This window comes from Amblyraja radiata, chromosome 13 (genome assembly GCF_010909765.2).
Source record: "Amblyraja radiata isolate CabotCenter1 chromosome 13, sAmbRad1.1.pri, whole genome shotgun sequence".
NCBI lineage: Eukaryota > Metazoa > Chordata > Chondrichthyes > Rajiformes > Rajidae > Amblyraja > Amblyraja radiata.
The window spans coordinates 7,874,241-7,892,692 of record NC_045968.1 but is presented as its reverse complement, the minus strand read 5'-3'; the positions used below and the strand labels follow the sequence as shown (position 1 = coordinate 7,892,692).

At 44.9% G+C, this 18,452-nt stretch overlaps 1 protein-coding gene across 8 annotated transcripts in view; it reads right to left on the bottom strand.

Annotated features, from left to right (window-relative positions):
• The window catches only part of LOC116979586 (schwannomin-interacting protein 1), a 589,644-nt gene that overhangs the window by 141,668 nt on the left and 429,524 nt on the right, over positions 1-18,452 (bottom strand). The window contains exon 1 of one of the 8 annotated variants that reach the window (XM_033031162.1): positions 2,379-2,732. The exons of 2 other annotated variants lie outside the window; for them this stretch is intronic. In XM_033031162.1, the coding sequence (XP_032887053.1) occupies positions 2,379-2,384 (6 nt within the window). In that variant the 5' untranslated portion in view covers positions 2,385-2,732. Of the gene's footprint in view, positions 1-574; positions 778-808; positions 1,063-1,685; positions 1,829-2,378; positions 2,733-18,452 lie in introns of those variants that run through there. 5 more of the 8 variants (XM_033031160.1, XM_033031164.1, XM_033031161.1 and 2 more) reach the window with 5 other exon arrangements.

The window sequence follows — 18,452 nt, the reverse complement described above, 5'->3', positions numbered from 1 at the left end:
ATTCACACAGATGATTGTAACCTACAATGTTGAAATAAATCACTGCACATTTTAGGTTAATTGGTTAGTGACTGATAATTGCAGACCACATTTTTTCTGTTGCAATTTCCAGTTAGGCAGACAATAATTTGATTTTCATTGCCAGAAACATTGCAATAATAGATTCACGAATTAAAATGATCGGTTAACAAGAACCAAGCCACCCTATTGATGAGAATTACCAACAGCCCTCTCGCTAACCTATGCCGGAGAAATGTGAAACAAAGCAACTGCCCACGCTGGTTGAAAAAAACCCGTTCACAACAGTGACAATGTAGGCTTTTTCACACACAAAGACAGGTGCGATTTATTTATCTGCACGAAACAAAAATCTTGCGCCTTCTGGGCCCGAAATCACAACACGCGAGTCATACACAGCATTTGATCCGAAGTCCGCAACTAGCAAGATAGTTCAGTACATGTTTGGCGGCTCCTGCCCTAAGATTCCGCACAGAACAGAACACGCATCGGCGGCTGAGTGCCAGTGCTTAGAGCCAAAGGGGGGAAAAATCAGCCCTGACAAACACACACTCACACCAGACATACAAACTCCAGGAAGTTGGGGAGCGCAGTTATTTGCCTTTCTCGACGTTTAACGCTGTTAATCCAACAATATTTATTCGCACGAAAGGACGAGGGAGGTTTCCTGGAGCAGATCAGTGCAGACAGGGAGACAGATCAGAGCGGCGCTGCACAGTAGCTCTACTCCAGCGGCCACCGCGCCGGCTCCAGCTCCAGCAACAAGGCGGTGGGTGGGAGGGCACCTCACCTCCTCAAAGTGTCGGGGGGACGGGACGGACTTCGCTGGGCCGGTGGGAGGCTGGGTCACACCTCTTATCCCCAGAGGATCTCGCCGCTCACCCCCGGGTTCAGCCCGCCCGCCCCTCGTGGTGGCAACAAGCGGCCCGGGAATAGAAAGAAAGAGAAACGGGACTCCGCTTTAATCTCAGCACCGTCGCCGTCTTAAAAGGGAAATGTCTCAGATGCCTCACGCCGAGCATTAGTTCGCACTTTAAAAAAAAGGATTTGTAGACACGGGTAGAGTGAACGGAAAGCTTTAATGTATAAATTACAAATCCAAATCCACTGTGAAAACACTGGTGTGCCTGGGAGAAAGAGATGGGGTGGGTGGAAGGGGGAGAGGAAGATGGAGAGGGGGGGGGAAGGAAGGGGGAGGGGGAGAGGGAGAGGAGTGGAGAGGAAGGGGGGGAGGAAGGGGGGGGGAGGAAGGGGAGGAAAGAGGGGGGGGGAGAAGGGTGGAAAGAGGGGGGGGAGCAGGGGTGAAAGAGGGGGGAGAAGGGGGAGGGGGAGGGAAGAGGTGGGAAGAGGGCGGGAGGGAGGGCGAGAGAGGGGGAAGGGCGAAAGGGGGCAGGTGGGAGAGAGGGGGTCGTGGAAGGGGGAGATAGCGGGTAAGGGGAGAGAGAGGAGAAGGGGGTTGGGGTGGGAGAAGCAGGGGGGTTGGGTGGGAGAAGAGGGGGGTTGGGTGGGAGAAGGGGTTGGGGGAGAGAGGAGAAGGGGGTTGAGATGGGAGAAGAGAGGGGGTTGGAGTGGGAGAAGAGGGGTGGGGTGGGAGAAGAGGGAGGGGGGGAGAAGGGGGGGAGTGTGGGGAGAGAAACCCCCCAAGAGATCTCGACAAAACCAAAGCTAACACGAAATACACTTTAAGATGATCAGACATGGGGGGGGGGGGGGGGGGGGGGTCGATAGGAGTTTATATTTTTTTAAAGAAAGTAAATCAAGCCCCCGTTTCCTTTTTAACGCAACATTTTGACGTCAGCGGACAAGTATGTGCGTTTTTTCAATGAGTAGTGGCAGGTGGGGCCGGGGTGGTGGCTTCATTGCCCGGCGCTGACTCACTGCCCATTCCAGCCCAGCCCAGCCCCACAGCCGGCGGCGCAGCGGAATTAGTGCGGGCGGCGAGCAGGGTCGGACAAGTGCAACGCAAACTGTTCGGACAAGAGGTGCTTCAGATCGCCTGCGAGACTTCAACGCAATGGGGATATTTATCGCCATTTTCCGCGTTATTTTTTTCCTAAACATTAAATAAAGGCTTAATTCCATTATAAACACACACCACCCTATCCCAACCCAGTTTTATCCCCCAATTATTAACCTTGACTGCGCAATAGATGTGCAGAAATTGACAAATTGGTGCTGGCTGGACACGTTAATTTCCTCTTACTGCAATTTAAAATAGAACACGGAATGGAAATAGGGCAGAACTTGATGAGTTTTTCTCACTGCAATCTCAATACAAACACGATGAACGGAACAAAACAGAGAAGTGTCCGCAAAGCCGCAGCTGCCTGCCTGCAGCCTCTTAGCTAAGTACTACTTACAGTCATATTTTTGGACCAGTGCTTTCCATCAAGTCATTGTCCGGCAGCGGTCGCAGTTTGTCCGAGGCGTTTGTTTGCCCGTGCAAATAAAAAACCAAACCCCCCCCCTCCCCTCAATGCTCGTGTGGACACCGTTCCTCCAGAATCCGAGCTCACCAAAATAAAAAGGACTTAATTCACTGAGGGGTAACGGGCTCTTGTGGCAATGGGAGAAGTAAGAGCGGCGAATCCACTTGCAACCAGACTGAGACCTCCTTCCCTCAGTAGTCTACGCGCTGTGATGGTGCAGTCTCGGTCGGATCCTCACAAACCGAATCAAGGAGATTCCCCCTCCCTCTCCCTCTCTATCACCCTCCCTCTCTCTCTCTCTCTCTCTCTGGAAGCGCTGCTTTTTTTTCTCAAGCATCGACCTTGTATGAAAACGCCTGTCTCATCTGAATAATTCATGAAAGTTGTTTTGAGTGCTTCTCGTTTCCGCGCGCGTTTTAAATCATTCATAACATGTTCGCGTTGGTCTCTCACTTATTTCCCTCCTCCCCCCGTTGTGAAGAGTATAGAGCCCGTCATGCGAGCAACGCTCCGTGTTTAACACTGGACTTGTGCAGAGACAGCGAAGCACCTCGCCGCCCGGGCGCACCTAGGGTTAACTCAGCGGGACAGGCAGCATCTCTGGAGAGAAGGAATGAGTGACGTTTCTGGTCGAGACCCTTCATCAGACCATTCCTTCTCTCCAGAGATGCTGTCTGACCCGCTGAGTTACTCCAGCTTTTTGTGTCGATCTTCGGTTTAAACCAGCCTCTGCTGTTCCTTCTTACACACCTGTATTTAAGTTGGATGGCTCACGGAGATTTGAAGAAGGTTTTTTTTTAAAGCCTCGCTTATCTGCAAATGCCTGCCGGCAGTGCGAATCTGGAAAGGTCTTGCGCTTTGGTTGTCGAGGCGCTTTCAAAGTGCAATTTCACCCAAGCACGTTCCAAGTCCGGGAATGTAATGAACTGCAGGTGCTGGTTTAACCCGAAGTTGGCACAAAATGCTGGAGTAACTCAGCGGGACAGGCAGCATCTCTGGACCTGTCTAAACTTCTGAAAAAGGTTCTCGACCAGAAACGTCATCCATTCCTTCTCTCCAGAGATGCTGCCTGTCCCGCTGAGTTATTCCAGCTTTTTGTGTCTGCCCAAGCCCGGGTGTGTCAGGAGAAGGGAATGGAAGATTGATTTTTTTTTTTAATTGTCCTGATTTTTTATTTCAGCCCTTTAGAGTAGCAGCCCCGCGCGTTTGTGAACTGTAGCTGGGCTTTGATGCAGTCCCAGCCAAAGATACTATAGCTCCGCTCCAGTAGTATCTTTGGTCCCAACACCCTACAAACAGCTAACAATGGCCGGTGTCCTTTCTCATCGTCACCTTTTTGCATAGCTTTCATTCATTGTTCTTTATCTCTCCACATCTCTCGCTTCCCTTATCCCTAACCAGTCTGAAGAATGGCCTCGGCCTGAGACGTCACCCATTCCTTCTCCCCAGAGACGCTGCCTGTCCAGCTGAGTTACTCCAGCTTGTTGTGCCTATCCCCGGGATCCGCTGGCCTGGCGCTGTGTAATGTCAGAGACGCGGGCTGGGGCTGGGGCTGGAGCTGTGGCTGTGGCTGTGGCTCAGGCTGGGGCTGAGGCTGTGGCTCAGGCTGGGGGCTGAGACTCGGGCTGTGGCTCAGGCTGGGGGCTGGAAGCTCGGGCTGGGGCTGGGGCTCAGGCTGGGGCTCAGGCTGGGGGCTGGGGCTCGGGCTGAGGCTGGGGCTGGGGCTGTGGCTCAGGCTGGGGCTCAGGCTGGGGGCTGAGGCTCGGGCTGTGGCTCAGGCTGGGGGCTGGAGGCTGGGGCTCAGGCTGGGGCTCAGGCTGGGGCTCAGGCTGGGGCTCAGGCTGGGGGCTGGGGCTGGGGCTGGGGCTGGGGCTCGGGCTGGGGCTGGGGCTCGGGCTGGGGCTCAGGCTGGGGCTGTGGCTCAGGCTGGGGCTGGGGCTGGGGCTGGGGCTCGGGCTGGGGCTGGGGCTCGGGCTGGGGCTGGGGCTGGGGCTGGGGCTGGGGCTCAGGCTGGGGCTCAGACTGGGGCTGGGGCTGGGGCTCCGGCCGATGCATCTTCACACAACCCCGCCTCGACTGGGAAAATTAAACAGTTTCCATGACAACTGAATCCCAAGACCGCAACTCCGTTTTCCACCAGCTTTCATTTTATGTCACCTCCCTCCGGTCCTTACATGCTATTCCTTTATTACAAAGGCGACACGTATCAATTCAGAAGACCAGGCACAAAATGCTGGTGTAACTCAGTGGGGCCAGGCGGCATCTCCGGAGAGAAGGACTGGGTGACGTTTCGAGTCGAGACCCTTCTTCAGATCTGCCTGTCCCGCTGAGTTACTCCAGCGGTGTGTTTAAATCAGCATCTGCAGTTCAATCCGACACGTATTCATTCTGAATGGGATGAAAAGTAGCGTGTCAATGGGAGGCGAATGTCACTTGAAGTCTCACTGTCTGCCACTGAGCGTATGTGATACAACACTCTGCTCATCAAATTCTGCAGTTTTTTCCTGTTAGTCCAGCGAAATTTGGTCAGTGCCCCCCCCCCCCCCCCCCCCTGTTTCATGTTAGTTAATCTCTGCTGTAATTTTCACATCTCGTTTACCGTCACAATTTAATCCCTCGCCCCTTTGCTTCATCCGTTTGCTTTGAACCCCCTCTTGAGCTGGAAATATCACAGCAGGCATTTCAGGAACGGAAGCAACGAAGAGAGGATTGTATCTTTGCAAAAGTATCTTTCGAAATAAGTTACTATTCAACACATGGAGACAGTTGCAACTTTGTATCGTGGATACAATATTGTCAAAGTTTGAGTCTGAGAATTTAGAACCGTTGTGGACGCCGGAAAACTTGGTTTAGTTTAGTTTACTTTAGTGCGCAAGCAGGCCCTTCGGCCCACCGAGTCCGCGCCTATCAGTAATCCCCGTACACTAACACTACCCTCCACACACTAGGGACAATTGAGAATCTTTACCGAAACCGATTAACCCACAAACCTGAGATTGACACAAAATGCTCACAACACGAATCAGGCCCTTCGGCCCAACTCGACCAAGATGCCTCATCTAAAATAATCCTGAGGCCACCATCCTAGTGTCTTTTAAATGTCGTTATAGTACCTGCCTCAAATACCTCATTGGCAGCTCATTCTATAGGGTGATTTCACGAAAGGTCACTGGGTCATATGTCTTCACGCACGGAGCCGCAAAATCCAACTGGGGTACAACCCGCATTTCCAGTACATGTTATTGATGCTAGAAACGCGTACTTTCAAACCCGTTAAAAACCGCGAAAACGGTTAGTTTGTGCGCTGTAAATAACTGTGCCAGTCGGGATGGCCGTGAGACACAGTTATCCTGCTTTAGAGTTCTAAAGATTAAGGAAAATGAAGGTAAAGAGAAGAGAGAGCTGAAGGGAAAATAACAGCGGAAGTTGTTGGCCGTGCAGATATAAAGATAGAAAATATCGGGAATTATCGCGTTTGCTCGCTACATTTCATCAAAACTAAGGCATTATTGATGTTTTGATGAAATGCAGTGAGCAAACGCGATAATTCCCGATATTTTCTATCTTTATATCTGCACGGCCAACAACTTATATCTGCACGGCCAACAACAATGTGCAGAGAGTGGATGTGAAAGTGGAATGACATTGAACTAGTTTGAACGGGTGATCGATGGTCGGCATGGACCCGGTGGGCCGAAGGACCTGTTTCCACACTATCTTTCTCTAAAATTCGTAAGATATTTTAAGTAAATGTATAATTTCTTAAAACTCAAATTTGCTTACCTTTTAAATATATTTGAATTGCTTTTAATGTGTTGGTCTCCTAATTTGAGGAAGGACATTCTTGTGATTGAGGCAGTGCAGCGTAGATTCACGAGATTGATCCCTGGCATGGCGGGACTGTCATATGAGGAAAGATTGAAAAGACTAGGCTTGTATTCACTGGAGTTTAGAAGGATGAGGGGCAATCTTATAGAAACATATAAAATTATAAAAGGACTGGACAAGCGTGATGTAGGAAAAATGTTCTCAATGTTGGGCGAGTCCAGAACCAGGGGCCACAGTCTTAGAATAAAGGGGAGGTCATTTAAGGCTGAGGTGAGAAAAAACTCTTTCACCTAGAGAGTTGTGAATTTAAGGAATTCCCTGCCACAGAGGGCAGTGGAGGCCAAATCACTGGATGGATTTAAGAGAGAGTTAGATAGAGCTCTATGGGCTAGTGGAGTCAAGGGATATGGGGAGAAGGCAGGCACGGGTTATTGATAGGGGACGATCAGCCATGATTGCAATGAATGACGGTGCTGGCTCAAAGGGCCGAATGGCCTCCTCCTGCACCTAATTTCTATGTTTCTATGGTTCTATGTTTGGAATATAAGAGGCATCCGAAAACAATTATAAGCGACAAGCAACTGAAAGACCTTTCGGGTATTGTGGGGCTGATTATGTGATGGGTCCTTATTGTGTCAGGATTTGGGGCCATTTGTACAGGAGACCCGGAGGAGTTGGCACAGGAAAAGCAAGAAGACGTTGAGGGAGGGAGTGAGTAGAAGAGGTCAATGTGAGCATAGTCATTGGGTCATGTCAAGCAAACTTTGGCCAACTAACCAAGAATCTGTCAATCTCTGCCTTAAAATATCCATTGACTTGGCCTCCACAGCCATCTATGGCAATGGATTCTGCAGATCTACCACTCTCTGACTAAAGAAATTGCTTCTCATCTCCTTTCTAAAGGCACATTCTTTTTTTCTGAGGTTATGGCCTCTGGTCTTAGACCCTCCCAATAGTGGACACATCCTCTTGACATTCACTCTATCCTGGCCTTTCACTATTCTTAACTTATGCTGAGAGGACAGATAAGAGTAAAGAATGAATACACTCTATTTAGATTTTCAAAGTGTGATTAAACATGAAAACGTAATTGACAAATGAAAAAGACACATTGTATATTTGCTTGGACCATAAAAGGAAATAATTGTCATGCAAAATATTTCAGAAGATGTCCTTAGAAGTCAATTATGGCAAACACTAGAGACAACATATTTCAGAAAAGTTAAAGATATCTTGAGAAGTCTTTCAAAATTACAAGTTACACCAATCTCTTCATAGGACCAAGAGATTCTTACGACATCCCTTCAGAAGTGCATTTAAAAAGTTAGCAGATTTGTTTCCAAGCATTATGTGAATAGTGACATGATGACAGACGACAGGATACTTGGGGCACTTGAGTCACTGAGCTAATGTATGTTGGCAACATCAAAGTTGTGAGCATGCATTATGGTTAAATGTATAAGGTTTTAGCACAAATCTTGTACAATATTCTCTTGTCATGTTAATTACACTTTGAAAATCTAAACATACAGTCATGTATTCATTGTTTATCTTTAGTGGGGTACTAGTGGGGTACCGCAAGGCTCAGTGCTGGGACCACAGCTATTTACAATATATATTAATGATTTGGACAAGGGAATTTATTGCAACACCTCCAAGTTTGAGGATGACACGAAGCTGGGGGGCAGTGTTAGCTGATTTGGTCTCCTAATCTGAGGAAGGACATTCTTGCCACAGAGAAGGTTCACCAGACTGATTCCTGGGATGTCAGGACTTTCATATGAAGAAAGACTGGATAGACTCGGTTTGTACTCGCTAGAATTTAGAAGATTGGGGGGGGGGGATCTTATAGAAACTTACAAAATTCTTAAGGGGTTGGACAGACTAGATGCAGGAAGATTGTTCCCGATGTTGGGGAAGTCCAGAACAAGGGGTCACAGCTTAAGGATAAGGGGGAAGTATTTTAGGACCGAGATGAGGAAAAAAAATTCACACAGAGTGGTGAATCTGTGGAATTCTCTGCCACAGAAAGTAGTTGAGGCCAGTTCATTGGCTATATTTAAGAGGGAGTTAGATGTGGCCCTTGTGGCTAAAGGGATCAGGGGGTATGGAGAGAAGGCAGGTACAGGATACTGAGTTGGATGATCAACCATGGTCATATTGAATGGCGGTGCAGGCTCGAAGGGCCGAATGGCCTACTCCTGCACCTATTTTCTTTGTTTCTATGTTTCTATGTTATCTACACTCTTGCATAAACTAAACCTTTCCCCCACCCGCAATTGACCCTTGTTTATTTTTTAATCTTTTAGCTTCTCTAGCCTCATACAAACTAGTACAATCAGTGTTTAATACCTCTTGTTTGTTTGCTCTCGCGCCTCTTGCTCATCGTTGACAGAGTTTGACAAATCTCACGTTTACATCCCTATTTCCAACTATAGAATTCCTCCTTTCGTCAAATGTTATGCTCAATTAATATTGTTAGCCACAGATGAATCTTATTTTCAATGGCAATTTACATACCAGTTATGGAAATATATATTCATCAGCAATTATGAATTATTTATTTAAATGATTTGCACTGGTTTCCTCCCATCATGTCTCCAGAGATGCTGTCTGACCCGCTGACTTACTCCAGCTTTTTGTGACTATCATCTCTTGATCCAGTTTCATAACATACTCAGTCAAGTTACCTATATACTTATCTCACATGCTTTCAAGACCTCTCATGAGATATCACTAAATCCCCAGAAAGGTTGCGGGCTGTTTTGGAGTTGGGTAAACTAGCAGCAACTAAAGATCCTTCTTTCTCTAGCGAGGTGCTCTTTTAAAAATGATCCATTATTCCTGGCCGTTCCATTGCATATCCTCAATCCAACCACATCATCTACCTAAGATGCATGCATCGCCATTATCTGCTCAACTCCCAACCAATCCTTCCCATTATCTGCCCAATACCTATCATTCGTCCAACTCCCCACCCTTCCATGTACACTAGTCTGATTCATCCATCAACTGTGGGATCTTCCAGTACAGGACTCTGGTGACTCTCAGCCCCACTCAAAAACCACCACCCTTTATCGATCCAACCCTCTCTACCTTTTCAACTATTCACACAATCATCATCTCCCCATTCTGTTAATCAATCCTTGCCTTGCACTCCTCACAATGCCCCAGACAAGCCATCCAATATCCTCCATGAAGCTGGTCCTGTTTTGTGGTAGAAAATCACCACAATAGCGTTGAACTATCCATATGTAGTTCCAGGTTATGGTTTGGGCATTGCAGGATTGGCCATCGTTAATCTCTTTTCTTGACGCACTCAGCCCGTTTGAACCCATATTTCTACTTTTATTTTTACCCCAAACCAGTCTTCAACCCTTTTTTTTTAATTTGCACTTCCTGAAAGCTTTGCACCCTTTCTCCATTAGTTTATCGTTCTGCAGCCCTATCTTTGTGATTCAACAAGTTGCAGCCATGTTAAAATGGAGATATTCCCGATGGAACACCTCCTACATCCCCCCCCCCCCCCCCCCCCCCCCCTCCCCACAGGTGTCAGTGTTTCACAAACTGAAATCCCTGCTACTTGTACCAGACTGCCAGCCCCAATCACACATTCTAATCTGTTTGTCCTGCGATAACTAACTCATAGCACAAGTGCCATGTCTTAGATTATTACCTGTAAAGTTATGTATTAAAATTCGAACCCTGACTCAGTTCAGTTCAGTCTAGTTTATTGCCACATGTACCGAGGTACAGTGAAAAGCTGTTCGTCGCATGCTAACCAGTCAACAGAAAGACAATACATGATTAAAATCACTCCATTTACAGTGTATAGATACAAGGAGATAAATGTTGCTGTAGGAATATAGATTTAAGAGTGTGGGACGATTGTAATGTGTGTTTGCAGATCTGCTTCTGGGGATATTTGCATAAATAGTTGCCTGGGTTGGGCGCCATTTTGGAAGCAATTCTATTCTCAAATTATCTAGACCGGTCCTCATTCCCAGTCGGACCTAAATCATTAGTTCCTACATGAATCGTAACTACTGGATATTTCTCTCCCCTCCAACCATAGGGCAGAGATGTCCCAGTCGCAGACAGTTAGCACCACCTTCAGAACTATTTTCATAGTTACGGAGAACAGTAGCTATTTCCCTGACTATCCTGTCGCTCCTCATATTCCTTTTCAAGTTCAAGTGAGTTTATTGTCATGTGTCCCTGTATAGGACAATGAAATTCTTGATTTGCTTAAGCACACAGAAAAATAGTAAGGCATTTACTACAGTACAGATAAATGTGTCCATATACCATGATATAAATATATACACACATGAATAAATAAACTGCAAATAAAGTGCAAATAACAGAAAGTGGTTGTTAATAATCAGAGTTTTGTCCGAGCCAGGTTTAATAGCCTGATGGCTGAGGGGAAGTAGCTATTCCTGAACCTGGTTGCTGCAGTCTTCAGGCTCCTGTACCTTCTACCTGAAGGTAGCAGGGAGATGAGTGTGTGGCCAGGGTGGTGTGGGTCTTTGATGATACTGCCAGCCTTTTTGAGGCAGCGACTGCGATAAATCCCCTCGATGGAAGGAAGGTCAGAGCCGATGATGGACTGGGCAGTGTTTACTACTTTTTGTAGTCTTTTCCTCTCCAGGGCGCTCAAATTACCGAACCAAGCCACGATGCAACCGGTCAGCATGCTCTCGACTGTGCACCTGTAGAAGTTAGAGAGAGTCTTCCTTGACAATCCGATTCTCCGTAATCTTCTCAGGAAGTAGAGGCACTGATGTGCTTTTTTGATGATTGCATTAGTGTTCTCGGACCAGTACAACAGTTTTAAGTTTCTCTCAGCCTAAAGGATTATCAACATTCTAGATGATGACACAGATGTAAGATTAGGACGTACTAATGCAAAAGTCTGGTTTTATATCAGATTTATCAACTGTTGTGCCGTTTGAGAAGCAGCTACTGTACATTTAATAGTTTTGTTTGGATACACCAATACCATGAGGGTTTGAAACAGACCGCAGCTCTTCATTATTCTGTTAGTGAAATATTTGCAAATACTAACAATAGTGGCCAGGCGGTGGAACGGCCACCTGAAGGTACTGCTGTTGCCTTGTGTACCAAGATACAGTGGAAAACCTTGTTCGCGTGCTATACAGTCAAAACATACCATTCAAGAGCACAATCAAGTCATACACGTACAGCAGGTAGTGTAAAGGGAAAAAAAATAGCAGAGTGAAGCAGATAGTAATACAGCATTAGAGTGTTTAAGAAGGAACTGCAGATGCTGGAAAATCGAAAGTACACAAAAATGCTGGAGAAACTCAGCGGGTGCAGCAGCATCTATGGAGCGAAGGAGATAGGCAACGTTTCGTCCCGAAACGTTGCCTATCTCCTTCGCTCCATAGATGCTGCTGCACCCGCTGAGTTTCTCCAGCATTTTTGTGTACCAGCATTAGAGTGTTACTGCTGTGGGGAAAGAAACAATTAAAAAAACAGGGCAGCAATGAGATAGGTCGGGAGATCAGGTCTTCATCTTATCTTAGGGGTGGACTGTTCAGCAGTCAAGAGCAAGGAAGAAGCTGTCCCTAAATCTGATGGTGCAAACTTTCAACAGGAGAGGGGAGATGAGGGAATGACCAGGGTACGAATGGTCCTTGATTAAGTTGGTGTCTTTCCAAGGCAACGTGAAGCATGTTGGGCCGAAGGGCCTGTTTCTCATCTTTCGATGCATGACTCTAAATTGCAGCCCTGGAACCATTTAAACAACAGATAAAAGCTGATAAGGAACTGACAGCAATGGGCTTTGCGACCATAACAGCTGAAGGGTTGAAGCTTTAAATAATGGCTTTTACGAAAATCTTTATGGGAAAAAATGATGGAATAAAAGCACATGGGACATATAGGAATAAAAAATATAAAGATGACGCATTGGATCCAATGTTTCCCTAAGTCGGGACATTATTTTTACACGTAAGTACAGCTTATCCTTCATAAAATCAACAATTAGAACTATGAGATCACATCAAGGGCAACAATAACTGTGGAAAAATTCCAATATTGATCTGAATTTGAAACTAGGAGAAATCGACTTTATTTGTGGGTACTGGCAGCTTAATGACACCACTGATCAGATTTCCTACAGCTCCATGCATACATTCAGCAGTAATGATAAATTAAATAAGGAATATTTTCTTCAGATGTTTGTGGATTACAGATTGTTTACAATGTCAGAGAGGAAAACTTAATCGGATTCGCTTTAAAATCGGATTTAGCCACGATTTATGAGATGTTGGTTCAATTGAAAAATAAATATCCTTTGCTACACCAGAATACTGTAATCAGGAGCAAACCTTTCATCAGAATAAGAACACTCATTGACAGAAAAGGATTAAAACTGAAAATAATTATAAATAACACAAAAATGTGTATTGAGTAAACTTGCAATATTTCAGCTCCAAAATGAGAATTTTGAAATAATTCATTAACAACAGGAAGTATTTCAACACAGCTACAAATAAATAATTCTTAACGTCAATGGCAAGTCAATTTGTATGAAAATAGTTTAAAATAAATAGCGGGCCATAATATATCTAATTACTTTAACTCACAGGAGCCTTAAAAATAACAACGTACACTGGAACATAATGTTAGGAAGAGTAATTAAGAGTTAAAATGCAGTTTGTGGGACAATTTGTATTGGAGCATAAACCACTGTGGAGGAAATGCTATAAAACCACATCTTTGTAAACTGGGAGCTGCAGATTCAGATTACAAATGTATGGCCTCAAAGGGGAAGCTCCACCTTCAGACATTATGTTGTGTAAGCCAATGCACAAAGATCTCAAATTTAGCGTGTTTCTGTATTTTATATAGAAACTTAGAAAATAGGTGCAGGAGTAGGCCATTTGGCCCTTTGAGCCTTCAATATGATCATGGCTGATCATCTAAAATCAGTACCCCTTTCCTGCTTTTTCCCCATATCCCTTGATTACTTTACTCTGAAGAGCTAAATCTAACTTTCTCTTGAAAACATCCAGTGAATTGCTTTATAATATCATTTAAAAGGATGGGCTCGTCACTCTTCAAATTTCCTGGATTACCCCGAGTTCCCTTTTTAAATGACCTGCCCTGCACAAAGCCATGCTGACCAAAGATCTTTGATGCTGACTGTCTTTCATAACACATCCTCTTGCAAAAAAGAGGATATCATACCCTGTATAATCCTCTCCAACAGCTGCAAGAGAATGGGCTAATTAAGGACAGCCAGCTTGGCTTTGTTTAGGGCAGATCATGTTTTACTAACTTGATCAAGTCTTTTGAGGAGGTAGGGGAAGCAGACATGAGAGTGGTACTTAAGAGACTTTCAGATTGGCACATGAGTACACAGGGAATGGGGAAATCATGTACAGGCAAACGGGATTAGTTTAATTGAGAATGTTCAACACTGACATCTTCAGGGCTGCCAACATTGGGTGAGAGTTGAGAGTGGGAAATTACATGAATGACCTTCTTAGTATATTCATGTATGGAAATCAGATTATAATTCATGCTGTTATGCATATATAGAGAGAAAAAAACAGAGAAACAAGGCAAGAGTCGGACTTCCATCACTGTTCTGCACAAATAAATCAATCAACCTTACCCTTTGACTATAGAAACAAGACGAAAATAGTGCCACATATTCAATCATATATGGTTCCATGAAATTAAGATATATATGTAAAACATATATGTAGAAACAGGCCCTTCGGCCCACCAAGTCCACACCGACCAGCAATTGACCATACACCAGTTCTATCCTGCAAGCCAGGGACAATTTACAGAAGCCAATTAACCTACAAACCTGCACTTCTTTCGGATGTGGGAGAAACTGCAATATCCAGAGAAAACCCATGTGGTCATAGGGGGAATGTACAAATTCTGTACAGATAGCACCCTAGTCAGGATCAAATCTGGGTCTGTGGTGCTGTAAGGCAGCAACTCTACCGCTGCACCAACGTGCCACCCCATTAAATTATTTTTTCTGTGATATATTTATTATGGTGTCACGTCAATAAAGATGAACACATGATTCTGATTTCTGCCCTTAGTTGGAATACACACATCTCCAATCATTGTGTTTTACATCTATATGGCTGGTTTTCAACCTCTTCAGTCTGAAGGTCACGACCTGGAACATCACCCATTCTTTCTCTCTGGGGATGCTACCTGTCCCGCTGAGTTATTCCAGCTTTTTGTGTTCATCTTCAGTTTAAACCAGCATCTCATCTGCAGTTCCTTCCTACACTCTTTGTTAAGCGAAACAGGTCCTATTCTCATAATATTATTCACCTCAACTAAGTCTTTGCTGCAGAGAATACATTCCCAGTTATGAAATCTTTCTTCAAAGTGAAAATAAAATTCCAGCCCTGCCAACATCTTCATAAATCGCCCCTGGATTCTCTCCAGAGCAATTGCACCCTTTCTATAATGTGTCATAGTCTTGCAGCATGGAAACAGGCCCTTCATCCCAACTTTTTCATGCAGATTGGATTGGATTGGATTGGTTTGGATATTTATTATGATCAAGATGCCCCATCTAACCTAGTCCCATTTATCCGCATTTGGCCCATATCCCTTTAAACCTTGTGAGTGCCAGTGTGTGTGTAAGGGTGTGTGTCAGTGTGTGTTAGGTTGTGTGCAGAGCTGCCAACTCTCACGCATTGAGCGTGAGAATCATGCATTTTGCCAAATTCTCACGCTCTCACGTTGATCACAGAATTTCTCTGTCATGAGAAATTCTGTGATCAACGAGAATTTCAAAACTAATATCAACCGCATGGGTCGCGGGTGTTGGTCCATATCCCTCCAAACTTGTCCTATCCATGTATCAGTCTAACTGTTTCTCAAATGTTGGGATAGTCCCTGGCTCACCTACCTCCTCTGACAGCTTGTTCCATACACCCACCACCCTTTGTGTGGAAAAAGTTACCCTTTAAAAAGATACCTCTTAAAAATACTTCAAACAAAAAACATTTAAATCATACTTCTACAATGCATGATTTTAATACATAAAATTTCAAAAAGTCCCTCCCACACCCTCCCCCCACTCAGTCGCTCCACTCCCTTACCAGGTACCCCAAGGCCAGTAATCAGTGATCACTCAGTCCCCCCACTTTCAAAAATGCTCCGCGGCCTCTGCTTCATCCATTCTGGAGGTTTTATTTTTCTGATGCCATTTAAACATCACTTGGATTTCAATCATTTCAATGTAAAAGTAATTAGAAATGGGGAGCATTGGAACAAAAATTTGCCCTCGGTACATATTAACTGTAAAATAATAATGCATGCATGTTGGTAGGTGCAATCAAAACAAAGATCTGAAGAAAGGTTTCGGCCCGAAACTATCTCCTTCGCTCCATAGTTTCACCCGCTGAGTTTCTCCAGCATTTTTGTGCACCTTCGATTTTCCAGCATCTGCAGTTCCTTCTTAAACACTAAAATATTTTTATCATTGTTGTGTTGTGAATACCACAGAAAATATTATGTACTCTCAAGATCACATTAAATAGAATATTATTGCTTAAATATATAGTTATTGGACTTTGCATTTCGTAAAAGTCCCAGCTGAGAGGAAGACAGCAAATTACTGAAAATATTGAGGGTGAAAATGACTTCAGGCCAATTTGTTAGGAAAATGAAGGAAATGGTAACAGAATACGTATACAGCTGAGTGAGTATAATTATATGGAAGAGAAATTGTTTTCAACCAATTGATGACTTATTTGACAAAGCAACTAGCATGTTAGATAACAAGGAAGCCAATGGATGTAGCAAATTTTGTGAAGTGCCCCATAAAGGATTACTGCATTAGATAAGCATCTGTGGACTTGAACGTAATAGGTTAAGTCCAGAGGGTCAGATATGGGGCTTTATGTGTGGGCCAGATATATTATCAGTGCAGAGGGGCTAGGAGCAAGGCCAAGAGTCAAGGTCTGGAATAGTACTAGGTGTGCAGTCAAAGCTGGGACAATGGGTGTTCAGCACTGGGAACCTAAGCAGGTAAGCAGCTATGATCAGTGTAGAATAGGGGGCCAGGTGTACGGTTGGAATCAAGGTCAGGAATGAGAGAAGGTATGCAACTGGAGTCAGGGTCAGGAGTAGTACCAGGTGTGCACTGAGACCCAGGTTGGACAACATGGGCCAAGTGCTTGATTATAATCTGATTTCCATACATGAATACACTAAGATCATTCATGTGCTGCACCTGTTGATCAGCGCCTAGCTCTATTGTGGAATGTAATTAGGAATGTAATTTAGCCTAACATTATTCATAGCAAATCCAATTTAAAGCATAAATATTGCATTCAAGTATTAGTTAAAAGACTCGCTACAGTATGCACCAGATTGCACAATTTCAAGCTGAAAAATGCAAAAGCTCCATACCAATGGGAGCGTTCCCCCCCCCCCCCCCTGTCACTTCCCCCCGGAATGCGGGCCGGCCCAGGTGCTCTGTGTCCAGCTGGGGTCCGGGGGAGGTGAGGGTCAGTGACCCGGGTGTCGGGAATCGGAGGCGGAGAATCATCCCCGCGGCACTCACCCGGTCCACTCCTGGCTCCGGGCCGGAGTTAAAACTCCATGGGGTGTGGACAGAGCGGCCGATGGACACAGAGCCGCCGGAGGTGAGACACGGACCACCGCCATATCTCACCTATCACACCATCTCCCCAAATCATCCTGCGGGCCGGTAGTTTGACAGACCTGCTTTAAACCAATGCCCTCTAGTTCTTGAATCACATATCCTGGGGAAAAGACTATGTATTCACCTTATATATTCCCCTTATGGTTTTTTGTCACCTCTAAAACAATTTTTGCTTTATTTTGAACTTCCAGCACCTGCAGATTTTTGAGCGTGAGAAATTTGTGATCAGCGTGAGAGTGTGACAATTTTGTGAAATGCGTGAAATTTTGTGAAATGTTCTATGTTAAGAAGTGTGACCCCATTCAGATGAATGGGTAACTGTCAGCGAGTGAAAAGGCAAGTTCAGATGAGGTATTTATTTATATCATAAATGAGTGATAGAATCATAGAGCAAAGAAACAGGCCCCTTGACCCATTATCTAATGACTCGGCGGCACAGTGGCGCAGCGGTAGAATTGCTGCCTTACAGCGAATGCAGTGCTGGTTCAATCCTGACTACGGGTACTGTCTGTACGGAGTTTGTACGTTCTCCCAGTAAACAGCATAGGTTTTCTCCGAGATCTTCGGTTTCCTCCCACACTCCAAAGACGTACAGGTTTGTAGGTTAATTGGCTTGGTAAATGTAAAAATTGTCCCTATTGGCTGTAGGATAATGTTAATATGCGCGGATCGCTGGTCAGCGCAGACCTGGTGGGCTGAAGGGCCTGTTTCTGCACTGTATCTCTAAACTAGACATCCATACAAATAACGCTTACTTTGAGCTTTTAAATAATTTTGTGTTTAAGGTGGATTTAATTAAATTTACTTTTAAGCATTAAAAAAAAATTATAGTTATTTAAGCCTCTCTGGACAGATGCTTAATTAGTAAGGGTGTCAAAGCTTATGGGGAGAAGAAAGGGTTGAGATGGAAAGATAGATCAGCCATGATTGATGGAGTAGACTTGATGGGCCGAATGACCTATTTCTGCTCCTATGACTTGCAAAGTTATCTGAACAGATTTTAGTAATGTAAGTTACTTAAAGTAGTTCAAAGGCCTTTGATAGCCATGAGCTGTAAAACGTTCTGCTTCCATCAGCATTTCTTGTGACTCATTCTCTGCCTCATTAGCCAACTTTAAGACATGGATAGAACATAATGTTTTGAGGTAATTCAGTGGGCCAGGCTGCATCTCTGGAGGACATGGATATGCAATGTTTTGGCTCGGGGCCACCTTCTGAAGAACAACTAGGTATTTTCTTGAGAAGAAGAATCATGGCACCTATCCTCGTCCTGCAGAGATGCTATCTGACCCGCTGAGTTACTCCAGTACTCAGTGTTTAATTTAGTTTAGTTTAGTTTCGAGACACAGCGTGGAAACAATCCCTGTGGCCCACTGAGTCTGCACTGACCTGCACACCCTAACCCTATCCTCCACCCACTAGGGACAATTTACAATGATACCAAGCCAATTAACCTACAAACCTGTACGTCTTTGGATTGTGAGAGG